The 17,797-nt window shown below is 36.6% G+C and overlaps 2 protein-coding genes across 2 annotated transcripts in view; both read left to right on the forward strand.

Moving 5' to 3' along the window:
* The window catches only part of LOC113230078, a 22,238-nt gene extending 12,244 nt beyond the window's left edge, over positions 1–9,994 (forward strand). The window contains exons 2-5 of the mRNA XM_026463817.1: positions 6,142–6,333; positions 6,425–8,203; positions 8,290–8,420; positions 8,503–9,994. Of these exons, the coding sequence (XP_026319602.1) occupies positions 6,156–6,333; positions 6,425–8,203; positions 8,290–8,420; positions 8,503–8,727 (2,313 nt within the window). The 5' untranslated portion in view covers positions 6,142–6,155 and the 3' untranslated portion in view covers positions 8,728–9,994. The remainder of the gene's footprint in view (positions 1–6,141; positions 6,334–6,424; positions 8,204–8,289; positions 8,421–8,502) is intronic.
* Positions 9,995–12,770: 2,776 nt separating this feature from the next.
* On the forward strand, positions 12,771–17,735 carry LOC113229914 (phospholipid scramblase 2-like). The gene is made up of 7 exons (XM_026463606.1): positions 12,771–12,852; positions 14,572–14,625; positions 15,809–15,949; positions 16,377–16,594; positions 17,000–17,167; positions 17,294–17,443; positions 17,597–17,735. The coding sequence occupies exons 1-7, from the start codon at positions 12,771–12,773 to the stop codon at positions 17,642–17,644; spliced, it is 861 nt and encodes a 286-aa protein (XP_026319391.1). The 3' UTR covers positions 17,645–17,735.
* The last annotated feature ends 62 nt before the right edge of the window (positions 17,736–17,797 follow it).

Below are 17,797 nucleotides of genomic sequence, written 5' to 3' on the forward strand. Positions count from 1 at the left end.
TAATTAGTTGCTCGAAATGAGCTCCATTTTCTTGGATACACAAATTTAATCTTTTAACGAATTCATTTTGAGTAACTTTTAATAACGTGTTGTGATGAATTGTATTACAAATCGTATTCTGAACCTCAGCCTTCAACTCGTTTACACTCGCGTAGGATTTAAGGTAAATTTGATTTTTAACATATCCCCACAAAAAAAATCTAAAGGGGTGAGATCTGGTGATCTCGCCCCTTTAGATTTTTTTGACCAATAACTTAAATAAAAATTAAAATTAAATTTAAAAAAAAATTAAAAAATTAAAACTTAAATTTCAATTAATCCCATTGAATTTATAACTCCAGATTTCATAGTTTGTAAGAGAGATTTCATCCTCATGATTGACCCTATCGATTGATTTAATAAAAGTACAGGGTGCATTTTTTTAAAGATTTTAGCGGGTTCGATTCTCGCGTGTGGCTAGCAATTTTCGACAATCTTTGAATTAAAGTAAAAATTTCTATCTCCAGTATTTAACGTACTTTCCTTCCAAGTGGCATTACAAATTTCCACCCTGTATATGCAAACCTTCGCAATTTCAGAATGTGTATATGCATGTACATATTTCCACGACGCATACAAATATACATTCACACACGCACGTATTCCTTTAAGAATTTCTCGTAGGGCACACTTCGACTTGTAAAGTGTCACAAGCAAAAATCATCACTTTTTTCTCATAACAAAATTTAATCATCTATAATAAAATCTTGTGTCACTTTTGACGATTGATCGGTTGATATTTTTTCCCATTTACCACGTTTGCCATTCTTGAGTTGCATCAGTGTTGAACCCAGTGTGCGATACAATAACATAATCCGGAACATTGAGATAGCCATCTATCTCTCTAACAGTGGCGAATTTGTCCTTAGGCCAAGGGGGGCCAATCGTGACAAAAAATTTACCGATGATAAAAGTGATAACAAGAAATAACTCAAAGTACTATATAGCATAGGAACGTACCTCAGGTAGCGTAGCGAGAGGTATGTTATAAATATAAACGACGATTATACCATAATTATAACTCTATACGTGTATTCAATTTCAAAGCTTTGTCCAGAACTCCTAAGATGTCTGTTTGACATCAACACTCTATTGTTCTGTGGCGGCTTTAGACGCCGCCTATTATCACCGGCTGGCTGTGGCAGTCTCTTTGGACGAGAGTCGCCAAGGACAGTGTCACACTTGCCGTAAATATTTGACTGTTTTTATGTACGTATATGGTCATGTCAGCGATTGCAAATTGTTTGCCCGGTTTGATAAAAAGCATTTTGTAAAAACCACGAAACTTTATAATTATATCGCCATTCACGAAGTTCACGAGGCCGTTTTATTGTTCGTTAGGGGAGCGATAAATTCCCCAAAGTTCTTACAATTCTAAATGCAAAACCAAAGCTGCCTGTACTACAGTACCTAAATATTCTAAAGGCTCACGCACATTATGGCGGACCGCACTGCACCGCATCCTATATCGCATACATATCTATAATGTAATGTATAATCACTACAGCATTACCGGGTCTGTCCGTTTGTCTGACCGCGATAAACTTAAAACTATTGAACGGATTTTCATGCGGTTTCCACCAATAGACAGAGTGCAATTATTATAGTTAAATTTCTGAATCGATTTCGATAAAAGTTGGCATAACGTAAATTCATTATATAGTTTACCAGTATATGACGAGTGCCGAGATAGGGGCGGTAGGTACTGACTACATGGCCTGGGGGTTCTAGGGCGGCCAAGACTGCATATCCGCCCTCAAATCTTATCTAAACTCGCCAATCTTACAAAATGATGATATTGTTTAAGTAGTATACAATAGTATTGTGATAATATTTTATGCTGGTGGATACGTTACGAGAAAGTACAAAAGTCGTTAATTTACAGCTTTATAACTTTGCAAAATGCGCTATTGTATAATTATAATATTTATAATTATTATATTATATAATATAATTTGCACTAATTCTTCGCACTTTAACGGATTTGGTTAGCTAATCTCCAGAATAACTACTTAATCTGTTATGTTAAACCTTTTCCGCACTTTACCGGTTACATAGGCAAATTTTGTTTACATCAAAAGTTAAAATTTTGTACTTCACGAGAAAAGAGCTGTGGTAACCGAATTAGTTTCTTACTTACGTACATTTGGTAAGGTTTTGTTGGATTTTTTTTTTTAATAATACCCAGTGACGGGACGAACAAGTCGTGCGCCTGGTTGTAAGCCGCACGCCTGCCCATAACAGTTGCAGTGTCGCTCAGAGCTTTAAATCATAAAGATCTGGGGGCACCGCCACAGCGCCCGTCACCCTGAGACATAAGTTGACAAGTCTCAAGTGCCTGCAATTTCACTAGCACCCTTATCCTTCACAACCTTTAGTTTGGGTTCCACCCCTATGTTGTGGATATTCCAAAGATTCGCACGAAGCGTTACGTTTCCACATTTATATGGCGGACGGCTTTGGAGTGGAATCCCCTGCCTGTAGACTTGTTCACTGAACGTTATACGAGTTGAGCCTTTTCAAGGCGAGAGTGAATTGGCATTATTTAGGTGTGCATGCTCCATCGTCGACCTCATCGTCACTTTCTATCAGGTGAGATGAAGGTCAAATACGCACTTATATTTTATTAAAAAATCCGGAACACAGTAATGCAGACATTACTGCTTGGCGGCAGAAATAGGTAAGGTAGCAGTACTTCCCATACGAGCTCTGTTTCAATTGGGGTTTGCATGTTGGACTATCAATCTAGCCTAAACCTCAACTTAGAAAAGATCAGTGGAATATCATCTTAAACTATCCAGAGTTTATTTATTTTAGAACTTTTGTACAATGCATATGCAAGTTCCATCGTATCCTAAACTATAGCCTTACATGTGGCGCTACTGGTGAGCCGATTCAACAAATAGTAACAGTATTTTTGCCTGTTACGTGTGGGGATTGCTTAGTATACAATTTATAGCACCTGCGAATGTTCCGTTGATCTACAGGTCTCTCATCAACGCCGCCCAAGATCCATAATTGCTTATTCATCATTTAAGAGTGGAATATTTAACACCAGCAGAGCTCCTTGTGAAAGAGTTGGTCCAGGAAACTACTTCTACCTTACCTATTTCTATCGCCAAGCAGTAATGTGACCATTACTGCGTTGCGGTTTTGAAATTACAGGCACATGGGACTTGGCAACTTATGTCTCAGGGTGACAGGCACAGTGGCAATGCCTCTCGGATCTTTGCGATTTGAAGCTCAGAGTGGCACTGCAACTGTATGGACAGGCGTGTCGCTTACCACCAGGCCTTACTCGTCCCGTCATTTGGTATTGTAAAAAAAATCTAGGAATCATAATTTACGGAACTGTATAATAAGAGAGCGTTGCGGCGTGGAAGAAGATGTAATGACAAAGATAGAGAAAGGGATTCGTAGATGGTTCAGACATGTGGAGAGAATGAATGAAAGAAGATTGTCGAAACAGATTTATAAGGCGAGTACGAGCGGGCAAGTTGGTAAGGGCCGACAAATCCGAACTTACGTTGACCAAATTGAGCCTATCCAAAAGAAGAGCCAGGTCAAGAGCACCCTTAACCGACGAGCGTGTATGAAAACCATGATTCGTGTTGATGAGGAGAAGATCAGGAGGTCTAATCCCGTTCTTCGTCCGACAATCATTCGAATAAATTACTGTCAAATAAATAATACTCGACCAAGTTAAGTTAAAAGGTGCATGATGCGAATGAAGCTTCATACATTGTCTGTATGAAGCTTCATTCCTACTGCCTAATGGACGCACGGGTGGCTTGTGCGGAGTCCACGCGGAACCTTTTCTGTACCCAGCAATCCGCGTCACAGTAAGGCTCAATTGCGGCGGAATCGGTATTGTACATAGCATAATGAACTTTATGTACAAACTAAATACGAGCCAAAATAAGAAGGAGGAAGATATTGGCTTTATCTAGTTTGTAAGTTACACAATTGACCATAAAGTTCGTTATGCTATGTACTAGACCGTTACAAAAAATCCTCCGCGATATAAATTGAGCCTAAAACAATGTTCTAACGCCACACGTGTTACTCCGCTCCGTCCTCCGCGTGACGGCCCGCAAATAAATCCGCACTACTCTGAAACCAGCCTTAAGAATATTATTATAACTTATATCACTACCCCTCCATTCTTCAAAGGTTTCGAAGCCACTTCAAGATTTTCTAATAACAAAGAGAACCAAATACAGACAGAGGGTTCCATATCGTTTAATACAGCAAACAGAATAATAAACAAACCCATTTCTAAAATAATACCAATTAATCCGCAACTTGGAAGCATAAATCTATGCTCTTTGAGAATCTTGAATTAGATGGGACTTATAGTCGGCGGCTTTGCGGTTTCTGTAGAATCTGCAAATCGCTTAAGTCATGCCAATTGTAGCCTTTAATCATGGTTAATACTGCTTAAATTAATTTTGATGGGCACCAACACAAGGTATGCTTTACAAATTTAAAAAAATAAAATTGACAAATCGGTTAACAAAAGTAGGTGAAATCCAATAAACCGGATTGTTCCACGAATTTGCCACCCTTATGTAACATATTTTTATAGGAATATTTTCATCAAATTTGAATGCGCATGAATGAAGAATTAAGGAAACTGGATCATAAACGTCGGAGTAAACGTTACTCATACAAAAAATAAAGTCAACTTGAGAACCTTCTTTTTTGAAGTCGGTAAAAAATAAAGTTTATTAGTTGTAGTTAGTTGGCATAATGTCTGGCACGGTTTGCTAGAACACGTCGGTTCGAAGGCCGGATCGAAGGAATTTTTTCTACGTGTTCGATTTTTGTATTAATATAACAAACTAGTGGAATAATTTCCCAAAAAATAATTGAATATTAATTCATAGCCACATCTCTAGCCGGGGCTGGTAGCTGTAAAGTTACCTAACTGGGTGACGGAATACATTCATAGATTTGAGATGGCGCTATGGCTAAAAAATCATTGAAAACCAAAAACAACGACCCGACAAACAAGCACTTGAAAAAATTCGTGAGGTCCGTTGGTTCGTTCCTTGGCTTAGTTGGCAAAGCGTCTGTTCCAAAAGACGTCGGTTCGAATCCGGCCGGATCGAAGGAATTTTTTCTAAGTGTTCGATCTTTGTATTAGTAATAATAACAAACTAGTGGGGTAATTTCCCAAAAAATAATTTAATATAAATTCAATGCAAATTTTAATAAAGTTTATTTTTTTACTTTCCGTCGTTTAAATGTTAATAAAAAAATTTAAATTTCGCTAATAATGACGAGTACAGGTCATGATCTCCTAGTTTCACATTTCGCAGCTAAAGACTACGAACTCTTTGTCCATATTATATTCTTTTTAACGCCTATTAATAGCTTATACTATGGAATCCATCCTCTAAGATTAATAGTCAATCGGACAATAATTACAAAAAAATCTAGTTGAAGTGCAACCGAATCGAATGAATTTTTCTTCGTGTACGATCTTCTTATTTAATATTCATAATCTGTTATGCAAAATCAAACACACTACGTGTGTGGTAGACAAAGAAACGTGATCGTATCAACTCAGCGTTCATTCAACTTGTGTTTTATCTACCAATGACGTCTTGCGTTCGGAGTTGTTGCGCTCTTTGTTTTTTAAATATAACTATATTTTAGGGACTTGAAAAGCTTTATTAACCGACTTCAGAAAAGTCGTTTTTTCAAGTCCTACGACATTTGTGAGCCTATTTCGACGATTCTTTTTTGTTGGAAAGTGGGTACCTCGGTAACGGTCCCATTCAAAAAAATATTCTACCTTAGAGGGTAGTAAATTAGGGGATGAATCCGGGGATGAATTCACTGAAATTCACCTACTTTCAGTTAACCGATTTCAATAGAACTTGGCACGTAGATGTAATTCTAATTAACATAAAATGTTATGATGACGAGAGGAACTCCTCAACAATGTACAGCAGTTATTTTGTGTTTGGGCTCTTATGATTCGTTTTGACGAGGACTTTCAAATGCAAATGTAATTATTGTTACCATTATATTTCTTTTTAAACACGTTAGAAAGAGTTGTATGTACTATTTCCGGTTTCAATTTCTTCCCAGAATCGTCAGCCACGATGCTTGTTCCGTGGCTTTTAGCTTCCCTCGTGCTGGCGTGCGCTGCTGAGCCGGGATCCTCCCTGCGCGGCGCGGTAGAAGCACTGCAACGCCGTCAAAGAGGCCATGCTCGGAGCCCAGTATTGCCAATGCCTGACTATGACGCTCTCTATGAATTCATCCCACCGGGTTACCCAGGTACTTTCAAACACTTCCTCGAATCAGTTGTGTTTTTTCTATTTCAACCTTATAATAAATTTCAATTTATTCAATTCTCTTTTAATTTCAGAATCTGAATACCCAGTAGACATTGAAGATATCGAAGAGGAGCCCAATCCAAAATACATTGTGAAGTTCCTAGAACAAAATGATCGTCCACCTGTCGATTACGAGTACAAAATAGTGAAGAAAAAGAGTTCACGCTTCGAATCACCAACCAGAAAAGAATCCTCTTTCCGTGAGAGAAGCCATCACCCTGACAATGACAGGCTAAGAGATTTGTTCTCAGATAGCAATGAGAAAGAAAAAAATGAAGCTCTACAAGATCGAGCTGAAAACGATGCGGAATATGCATTGCTTTTAAGTCAGCTTTGGGCGAAGTACAAAAATAATAAGGCCCATGGAAACATTGAATCCGCACCACCTGGAGTGGTGAAGCTATACAAAGAAAAAGTTGTCAAAAAACGATACCCTGATAATTGGGGCCCCATTGCTTTCAAACGAAAGCGCAGTTCAGATTCTGATATTGAACGTCCTGTTATCCCCGATTATGAGCCAGAGAGAACACAAGCCCCTATAACAGCAGATGCTAATTACAATGCTTATGATGTCTCCGACAATGACAAGGATGATGATTGGCGAGATGAGTACGCAATTGCATTTCAACCTTTAGATGATACATTATCAGATACTGCTGACGAAGATCAATATTCTTACGAATCCGTTCAAAAGCGTTTCCCAGTAACTAAACGCAGCAGTGGTCCATATTATAACACACAAAAAAAGCGATTCGTCCAAAGTCAAAATAAACATAACAAAGCAAAGACGTTCAGAAGCAGTGCTGGGACCGATCCCAGGATAATTAAAGATTTGTCCAAAATATTTGGAGGAATGGAAATGAAATCTCCTGTTAAACGTAATGTTAATATGGAAGAGTCACACGAGACTAAACCTCCACAATTGATAATGTTAAGCCATAACAATAACCACACACAGAACGCCACAAAAGACGATGATGATAGTCATGAGCAACATGGCCACAGTTTACATCATCCTGGTATGTCAGGCAAAGAATCCGAACACGGGCACGATCATATCCACGACCACGAAATCCACAGCCATGATAAGCCAATAAAAATTAAAAAAAAGTCCATTGATTGGTCTGACTATTTCGGTATTGATAAAAGAAGCAAGAAATTTGTCCACGATGTCAACGAAAATCGACTCAAACAACAATACTTAGACACTTTCAACAAGGAAGTTGTTTATCCATTAAATTCATTTCGAAGACATACTAATGTAAAGAGAAACTATGTAGAGCCAAATCCCAGTGAAGAATCTATTACTCAAAGCGATGATAAAAGAAATGCAGCGGAAGACAACACTAACGCGAAAATAGAAAATTTGGATAAAAATTTACGCAATGTGGAAGACTTAATTGTTGACGAAGCATTGCACTATTCTAACGGTGAAGAAGAATTAGACTCCAAAGAAGAACAGGAAATTAAGGAAAAAATGTTGCAAAAACTTGCTACTGCGTACAGTTTGGAAAAAATGCGCAAAGCTTTGAAAGAGTTTAAGCAAAGTTTGCAAACACAAAGAACTGAAACATCACAAAGCTCTCTTGTCCCATCCGAAATATCAAAAACGAAACGAGTAGCTGTCAAAAAGGAGAAAGTAGATATCAGCGACAACGAGATTCCAGCTTTGGATAAGGTGCAAGTTAAGGATGATGATTTTGAAGCAGAAGAAGGTGCTGGCCACTATTTGAATGGCAAAATTGATCACCAACTCTCTGAAGGATACATGGACAACAGTGGCAGACATCGTACTCCTCTGGCGTCGACTGGTAAGTTAAACGTCTTTAAGATTTGTTTTCTTGATACACTCTGAGTTAATTGGTAACATTATATATTTTTTATTTTTTGGTTTCAGTTGGAGCTGCAGGCGCTTGTCCAGTTCTCGCGAAAATCATCCAACGTTGTCATGGAGTTGATATGTTGGCTGGCGATCGAGGGCAACTGTTCCTGCCCCTTTGCAGCTTGCACCAGATATGCTACCTATGCGTAAGTATAATCCAGTGTCAAATATTATGAACATTATTTGTACTTACTTAATAATTTTAATGAACATTTCATTTATAATCAGGGCGAAGCACCTCCTACGACCTGCGATCTTGTCTTCCTGTCCGAAGCTGATACGACTTGCGATGGTGACATGGGTTGCCAAAGAGCTGCTCGATCGGCACTGATGGCTCTGCGAGAACTCCACGACAATCTGGCAGACGAGCTGGACGGCGAATGTGAGGCTAGCCCTTGTCTCCCGGCCACGCTCAAACTAAACATCAACTGGCACCGTGCCCTTCAACGATAAATCGTCATCGACAACTTCATAAAACTGATATTTGACGACGTGAGCCTGAAACCCGCGTCACAATCTTGGAATGAAAGATCATTCTTGAAAATAATGTATACCAATCAAATTTATGAAATTCGATCGAGAACCTGGCTTTCCTCACGACTAAAGCGACACTGACCGCGATAAGTATTCGTGACTTTGATTAGTTATATATTTTCAAATATCATGTATTCTTCAAAGAAGCATTTCACATGCCTTAGTATTATTGCAAGATTTGACGTACCCTTACGCGTCTAACCAGCCATAGACGCATAGGGGTATACGAGAATTAGTTTTCACAGAACCTCATATGATTAGACACAACTTCAAATCGTTTTACATGTATAACCGGCTACGCTTTCATTGTTAAATGTAATTTGAATATTATATTATGAGCTTTCGCTATTTTTGCGATTGCATTTCTAGTTCATGTAATGGTAAGAACTTTGGGTGGGACTAGATTTTAAAGGATTTGTTGATGTAATCGTCTTGTTTAGGAATGTGTTACGGATGTGCTGAAGTCATAATTATAATGTTGTTAGCTAAGAATCTACTTAAAATATATATTTGTGTTTTAAAGTGTGTCAACTTAAATATTAAAACATGACAGTACTAAGTGTGTATTTCAAATTTTAAAAAATGTTTCTACCACGGTGAGTTTATTGTGAACGTATCGAAGGATGGATTAAAAAGGGATTTTAACATTCTCTATATTAAAAATTGTACTCATTTAAAGTATATACGCGTAACTAAATATATTTTCCATTCTTTTAAAATTAATTGTTGATAAAATTAATGTAATTTGGGAAGCGAGTTTTGGAATCAGCTTCTGCCACAGCTGTTGATCTTTGTGATCCCGATTTTAAAAAGCCCAACATCTGCTCGCAAACGGACATCACGAGCACGTATTAAGACTAGCCGCACTTTAAAATAAACTAGGACAATAATTATTTGGATTAGAAGTGATGAACAAACTCTAAAAATAGGAGTCTATGTTTGTACTCAAATTCTATGTCTTCCGATCCAAAACTGGCTTCAAGTTGTCACTAATAACATAAAAATATGAAGAACATTACCTATTTAGTCAAATTTCCTCACATTAAAACTTATCTTACCATTTACAATAATGTAACCATTTTGAAATGGATAAATTAGATAGAAATATACTACCTAATTTATCAGCTAGGCGGTTGATGTTACCAGTCATTTTAACAACTTGAATGTTATCACTTTATTCGTAAAATGTTCGGGTATATATTAATATGAAATATTAAATAAATGGTTTTCCATATAACGTAGTTTTATTTTTCTCATTTATTTCTTTCAAAGATAATGACAGACTACTGATATTACAACAACGATAGCTCATAGTTACGTAGACTAAGTAAAATGAAACATCTCAACTTTACAATTGAAAATGAAACTAACCGACTTCAAAAAAAGGAGGAGGTTCTTAATTCGACTATATGTTTTTTTTACCTCCATAGTGGTCCGATTTCATTTTGTGGCTGTTCATGAAGATGAAGATTCATTTGCATAAATAGCGCCTAAATTTTATTATAAGGAGCAATTATTATAATGGTTGGTTTTGCTATTCCCCAATTCAAGGCGTTTTTCTCTCAATATACTTTGAGTAGTGAGAACCGATTTTTATTATCTCCTGTGTCAAGTCCCGTATAGTGGCGAACTAGAGGATGGATCCGGGTTTTGCGCAGTTTCCGGTAACCGATTTCAATAAAACTTGGTAATTATATGTAATTCCACGTACTTTTGAGGTCGGTTTTTTTATCGGATCTAAATTGCATATTGTTTGCTTTTACATACATAGAAACTAAAAATTCTCGTCACTGGGCTATCACTGCTCTCAACCTCAATATCAGAAGATATAAAACAGAAGAAAAACAGTTAGCTCTGTTAAATATACAAGGTTTACCAAAAACATTCTCTTTTTCCCTATTACTATCGTAGTAAGATTTATTTTATTTTTGACTTGTTCTTCTTAAAGTGCCTCTTCAAATAGTGACGATTGGCAGTCAGTTAGCGTACTTGCCCTTATCAAATATGCTGGCAATGGCAAGGCTAAATAGTAGAGCGGCCCTCTCGATCCACTCTCATATGTTCCGTAACCAAGACTTTCTTCTACAACCAGCATTCCATCCGTCAGTGACTATTCCCATTATTACAAGTTGCAGGAGCTTGTATCTATCACATCTAAGCACTTCACCCAAATATAAGTTTTAATTTTTTTTATAGTTTGGAAAAACTTCCGTTTCTGTATTTTAATTTATTCATTGATTGAAAACCAATAGCTTCAAAACACTTAATAAAAATTGGAATAAAAATATACAGCCAATCACTAAATAAAAACGAACAATAAACCGTATGTGTTAAAAACAGGCATTTATAGAAAACAACCCAATGCATGCGTCAACATGAAATTTCTGGAAAATGTCTGCGCTTTAGCGCATAACATTACAATTAAAAATCAATCAACATTTAGATCACGATTTGATGATTGGTCAGCACTGTCCAAACCTTGCTAGCTCTACAAAGATAACTATTTTGTCTACAATCATACGACCTCATTGAGGTAACAGGATGGTAGTGATTTTTTATGATATCAAGTAACGGGACGCACACAATGTCGTGCGCCTTATGATAAGCGACACGCCTGTCCATAGCAGTTACAGTACCGTTCAGAGCTTTAGATTGCAAAGACCCAGAGACATAAGTTGACGAGTCAAACCTTACCCTTCAAAACCGGAACGCAGTAACGCTCACATTACTGTTTGGTGGCAAAAATAAGTAGTACATCCCTGGACAAACTCTTTCACAAGGCTACTGCTACTAGTGTCTCATAGAACGCGTAGATATATGGAACTAAACTTCACCCAGTAGGTGGAGGAAATCTTTCTAGCCCTATCGATACCTCCATTGAACAATACGCCTACTAAGCTTAGACTATGGAATCCATCCTCTAAGCTACTAAGTTTATGGATCTGTTCTGTTTTTCTTTTGATTTCGTTTCTTTTTTTTACAAGAATCTTTTTTTTATCATTTTGTTTTTGGTTCTTTATTTTTTTTTTTCACAAAATTTCGGGGAGCAAAATATTAGTAAATAAATATGGCCCTTTAAAAAAATAACAGTAATAAGAAAAAACAAAGTTGGCAAAGTCATGGGCGGTATATACTGGCGTCCGCGAACTAAAACGCGGCAAGTGACAAAATATTTTGTTGAGATGTCATAAAAACTCATAACCCAGTTTTGGAATATTGAAATTGTTAAATGATATTTCAGCTATGCACCGTTAGGGTAAGTTCCGATAAGACGAATACGTTAACTAATTTTAACTGTTTTTAAAATAGAATTTTGTGCTCTATCTTTTTCCATTTAAAATGGATATTAGACTATTTGTCACTTAGGGTCGTATTCTAGAACTCTACTCAATACTCAAGTCAGGATTTGAGCAGACTTGAGTATGATTTCAAGCACTGGAAATACGACCCTAATGGCAAGGACTTGAGTATGATTTTCAGTGCTCACTGCAATACTCAAGTCCTGACTTGAGTATTGAGTAGAGTTCTGGAATACGACTCTTAGCCGCTTTTAGAAAGTGGACGGCAGTGTAGTCGGAGAACTTCCTCAATTATAACTTACAAGGCTAGATTTAAGAAAAGAAACTATAAATACTTCAATGGTAGTATCTATAGTTTCTTAATATTATTGTTTATCTACAATATTAGATGGTAGGGGTTTTGAAGCAAAAATCCCTACCAAACAAAAGCGAGTCTTACATCCTTATCACTAAACAGAGAATGTAGCAACATATGTTGGCAAAACCGTCATCAATAATTATACTGATAAATCGAGTATTGATAAATGATAATAAGTACTCGATATATTGAGATATAGCGATAAAGATACCAGTTTTCCATGTAGTGACAACAAAGCACATTGTGATTTCAGTGTTTGTAATATATAAACACAAAATTCACAGTTGTGAATTATAATTTAAAAAATGGATGTGGTTGAAAGAGAATACCACAATTCCGAGAGGAACAAAGATTACAGAGGAGTTGATAATCCAGCAGCTACCGAAGGTAATATATGTACTCGTTAGGCGATTGTTTTATATTACTTATTTCATATAAGATAAGAATTGGACAAAGAATAAAAAAAGTGACTCAATGATTTTAACTTAGAATAATAACGCATAGAATGATAGTTTCATATCAAACGAACTGTCACAAGTGAGGCAAAAACCAAATTCATGTAGGCGTATGCAACTTGTATCTACGCTCGTCAGCACGCACACAATATATACAAATAATGATGTCAAGGAATAACATTTCCCTCAAAAGTGGAGAAATTGTATCTTGTTTAACTCATCATTAAATTAAAGGTGCCTACAGATTTGCTCGATTTTGTCGATCGTTACTGTCGATCGACAATGTCGATTAAGTGCCTACAGATATGCTCGGTTTTATGGATCGTTACTGTCGATCAACAATGTCAAGTGACAAGAATTTTCAAAAATTTATTTTTGGTAATCCTTATGGAAATGGCATTTATATCTGAATACACGATGACGGACACGACTTTTCAAATAAATGCAATTGGGAATCATTTTGGAGGTATTCGAGATGCTCATTACCAATATGGCACTCATTTCTAAATCCAAGATGGCGGGCACGATTTTTAGAATCATGGCAAGTTGGGTATCGTTTTCAAGGTATTTGGGGGTGCTCAATACAAATATGGCACTCATTTCTAAATCCAAGATGGCGGGCACGATTTTTCAAAAAATACTATATGTGTGTCATTTTCGAGGTATTTGGGGACGCTCAATGTGAATATGGCACTATTTGTAAACCCAAGATGGCGGACACGATTTTTCGAATAATGGCAAGTTGGGTATCGTTTTCGAGGTATTTGGGGGTGCTCATTACAAATACTGCTTTTGTTTGAACTGTCGTGGCTGCCATCTTGGATTTAGAAATGAGTGCCATATTCGTAATGAGCATCCCCAAATACCTCGGAAAGAATACCCATATTGCATTTTTTTGAAAAATCGTGTCCGCTATCTTGGATTTAGAAATAAGTGCTATATTCGTAATGAGCACCCCCAAATACCTCGTAAACGAAACCCAGAATCAAAATCAAAATAATCTTTATTTCATAGGTAAGCATTATTACACTTGAAATCGTCACAATGGTTAAACTCTACCGCTCATTCGTAAGGCAGATTCCCCTGAGAAGTATGAGCAAGAAACTCTAGGGGTTGCTCTTTGTAAACAACATTTGTACGCATTCAACTTGCAGAAATGAAGGTCAAATGCACACTTACATTAGAATAAAAAAAATCTGCAGCCATCGCGATATTGCTTATTCTCAAAAAAATTACGTAATATAATTATTTTGTAACAGAATAGCAAAACTGAGAGAAAGAAATCCGTTACTTTGCAAACATTTTCGTGTCTTGTTGCAACGAAATTAATTTTCGGTTTTAGTGAATATTTATATAAAAATACAAGTTGAAACGCGTTACTTCCTTGTGGAATGTGATGTTAGTATCTATTTTATGTTTGTCTGACGTATTTTTACACTCATTTACTGCACATTTCGTCATTTTTAGCTAAACTTCTTGATCTGTTCGCGGTGCAAGTTGACCTTGAGCACTGACGGCCCGCCCGCTCGTGTAGGCCCATTGGGAGCTCTTCAATTTGCCTCACTTAGAGTGTGCGGACTAGGTTTCTATGCGTTATTATTCTAAGGATTTTAAGAGATTTTCATAATAATTGCGATGTTGTTTTTTGCAGACGATGGGACAACTTTACGTCCTGACCTGGTAATCAGTGTTCAACCACAGCAAGGTAAATGACAAATAAATTAAATATACAAAGGAGTGCCGGCATCCTACGTTAAATAAATATGTCATTTGCATCGAGTATATAACCAAAAATAGAGACGAAATAAGGGCCATATATTCCTGGAAACACATTAGCGATACAGCTCTTATAAATATCAACCCCCGTTTGTACTGAAATATAGACAGGCCAACTACTGACCTGTGTGTACGTCTCCGTATATTCCGTAAAGATATTCTGAATTTATTGTAATAAAGATAATATCTCTAACAATGCCGTGCTGTTCTATTTGGTGGTGTGGGAAAAACAGCAAAACATATAATTACAAACCAAACGGAATCACATTTCATCGGTAATTAAATATTAAATATATAATTTTGCAATTTTCCTCCATTATAGCAAAGCTCAAGTTAACTGGTCAATTTGAAGTGAAACAGTTGACGAAACCCATTGACGACACCCGTCAATTGTTTCGAATTCGGGCTAGCCAATCGGAGCGTAGTTGTCACAGTACTGATATGGCAGAATAGTTTTCAAATATTTGAATAATTTCAAATAGTTGATATTTATAAGAGCTGCATTGCTAATGTGTTACCAGGAATATATGACCCTTATTTCGTCTCTATTTCTGGTTATATACTCTATGGGCATTTGATAAGCAAAAAATGAAATTTATTTAGTCAAGCATTCTTCTTCTTTCGCTTATTGGCTGCGGTTTTTTAAGATTTTGCCAGTGACAGTCTTATAAAAGTAATATAAAGAATACGATCTTCGCCAATGTCAAATGTAAGAAAAAAAGTTAAACACTACATTCTAGTTTAAGCGCCAATCTCCCAAAGTGTAATTATTAGCGTTGTTATGTATTGCTCTTTCTTAATGTACTTCCTACACCATGGTGAGATGACAAAATAAACAGTCTTGAATTTGTTGAAAACAAAAGTGACGTCATGCGTTAGTGACACCTACCAAGTCAAATACAAAAGGCTACTTTGTTACATTGTGTCTTGATTGATGCAATAACATATGAATAAATTCCAGTAGTAACAAACAGCATATGGTAGAACCTAATTGACTTGAAAATGTTGTATTGAAGAATTTATTCATCGAATTCTTGATGAAGATAATCATTACGACACATATGTTATGTTATGTGTCATCTATAAGCATATTCAACTTACGTGTCCTTCAGGAGCTGTACGTGCAGAGTTGCCAGTGTCCACATTAGACTGGCAGTCGAATTCTCGTGGTCAATTCATCCCCGTGAATGGTCTGGACTTCCTCATCGGTGTATCCAGATTGCTTATCCAGCAAACCGTTGAGCTTACCGACCGTTAGTACATTCACATTTCTCTCTAAGTCTTTGTTATTTATTCAAAAAACACTTGTCTTAACGTTAGCACTTCTTCATACTTTGTAAATAACAAAAACGTTACTAAGCAACTTAAAAAAACACCTTTGAAAATTAATAATAAAACACAACCAAAGAAGAAAATCTTTTCAAATTTTTAAAATCTAAAAGCTTGTACATATTTACGACAATGAATCAAATTATACGTACATTTATTAAATCCCCAATCCACATTGATCCATCGTGTCGGACTATAACCTTGACCCACTTCTTAGGGAAAACCTGTCTCCAGCAAAAGGACGTGTAAATATTATTTTGATCATATGATTAATGTATCAGTACTAAGAAAGCTACCAGATCCTTATCAAAAATGTAAGGAAATAAGTCATTAAAAAAATGCCATTTTCAGTTACCTCAAGAATCGAGTCAGAAAACCGTTACATAGTCAGGGTCCCAAACGGCGAAGCTCTATACATCGCAAGCGAAGTCTCCAGCTCTACACAGAGATGTCTTTGCGGCAGTGGCAGGTCCTTCATAATGCATCTTCATGACAATACACGACAGGAAGCCTTGATGCTTCAGAGGCGTCTTGCTGGGGCCTCTTGCTGTTTCCCTTGCAGATTACAGGTAGGTTAATCTTAAAATTGATTGAAAAAGAAATTGTTCTACACTATGATAAGAACACTGATCAATCCATGCCTATCTGTATACCCCTTCGCCATAGAGGATCTACGCCCAATATCAAGGTTTTTAGCCAATATTGCAAAGAGTTGTCGGGAATATTGTAGGTAATACAAGACACTCTTGCAAATAATACTGACGCTTTGCTATATAAGATTGATCCCAACATTACCAACCCTTCTCTAAACTCAAAACCCTAATGATTAAACTTCAGTTCGGCAAAAACAAAAACAAAGACTTAAGTTCAAGAACCAAATCTTTTTTCAATTACTTAATTTTAGTATATTTCATTGATCATTGAGCCTGAAGGTAAAAGATCACAAATGAACGGTTGTCTAATTATTTCCTTAGGAAATGAAAGTTATAACACCTCCTGGAGACTACATAGGGCGTATTCAGCAGAATTGGACCTGGATGGTGCCGTTCTACCTCGTGAGAAATGCCAATGACGACGTCTTGTTTGTCTTAGAAGGACCTGCAGTTATGAGAAGGAGTGCTTTGATGCTTTCGGAGTTCAAGGTACATACAGCACTTGAATTTTGAAAACACCATTATTTTCTCAGATCTTTTTGTAATTGAACACATGCAAAATATTTCCTATTACGCTTTCGGACTCTTGTAACATCAGATTATTCTTCGTTTCAGATAATGTCAGGAGATTCCCTCCGCATGGTTGGCAGGATAAACCACGGTTGGGACCGAGAGCTCGTCAACTTCGTCACTACCATCACCTTTCCCGACCATGCAGTGCAACCTAAGCACAAAGCTTTATTGTTGGCAGCTGCTTTTCTATTGGTAATTTTTATGTTTTTTCTTTTATATGATGCTACATAAGTAAATCACCTCAGCGTAAAAGTTGCAATATTTCTACAATTCCTTTTTTTTTCTACAACTACAATTTCTTTCTTTTTACAATTCTTGCAATGTTAACAATTGATTTTATTTCAGGAATATACATACTTCGAAAGGGCTAAGTCCTCATGCTCGTGTTGTTAATTTTTTGAAAAAACATGTACATAATAAATTTTACTAATGCTTTTCATAATTATTTATTTTATTTGCAAACTACCAAAGAGACTGCTCTGGATTCAAAATTAAAAAACAACTGGTCACAAAACACACCAATCAGAGATCACATTTGACAAGGAA

The sequence above is a fragment of the Hyposmocoma kahamanoa genome, unplaced genomic scaffold (genome assembly GCF_003589595.1).
Source record: "Hyposmocoma kahamanoa isolate Upper Pololo Valley unplaced genomic scaffold, ASM358959v1 63, whole genome shotgun sequence".
Classification (NCBI taxonomy): Eukaryota; Metazoa; Arthropoda; class Insecta; order Lepidoptera; family Cosmopterigidae; genus Hyposmocoma; species Hyposmocoma kahamanoa.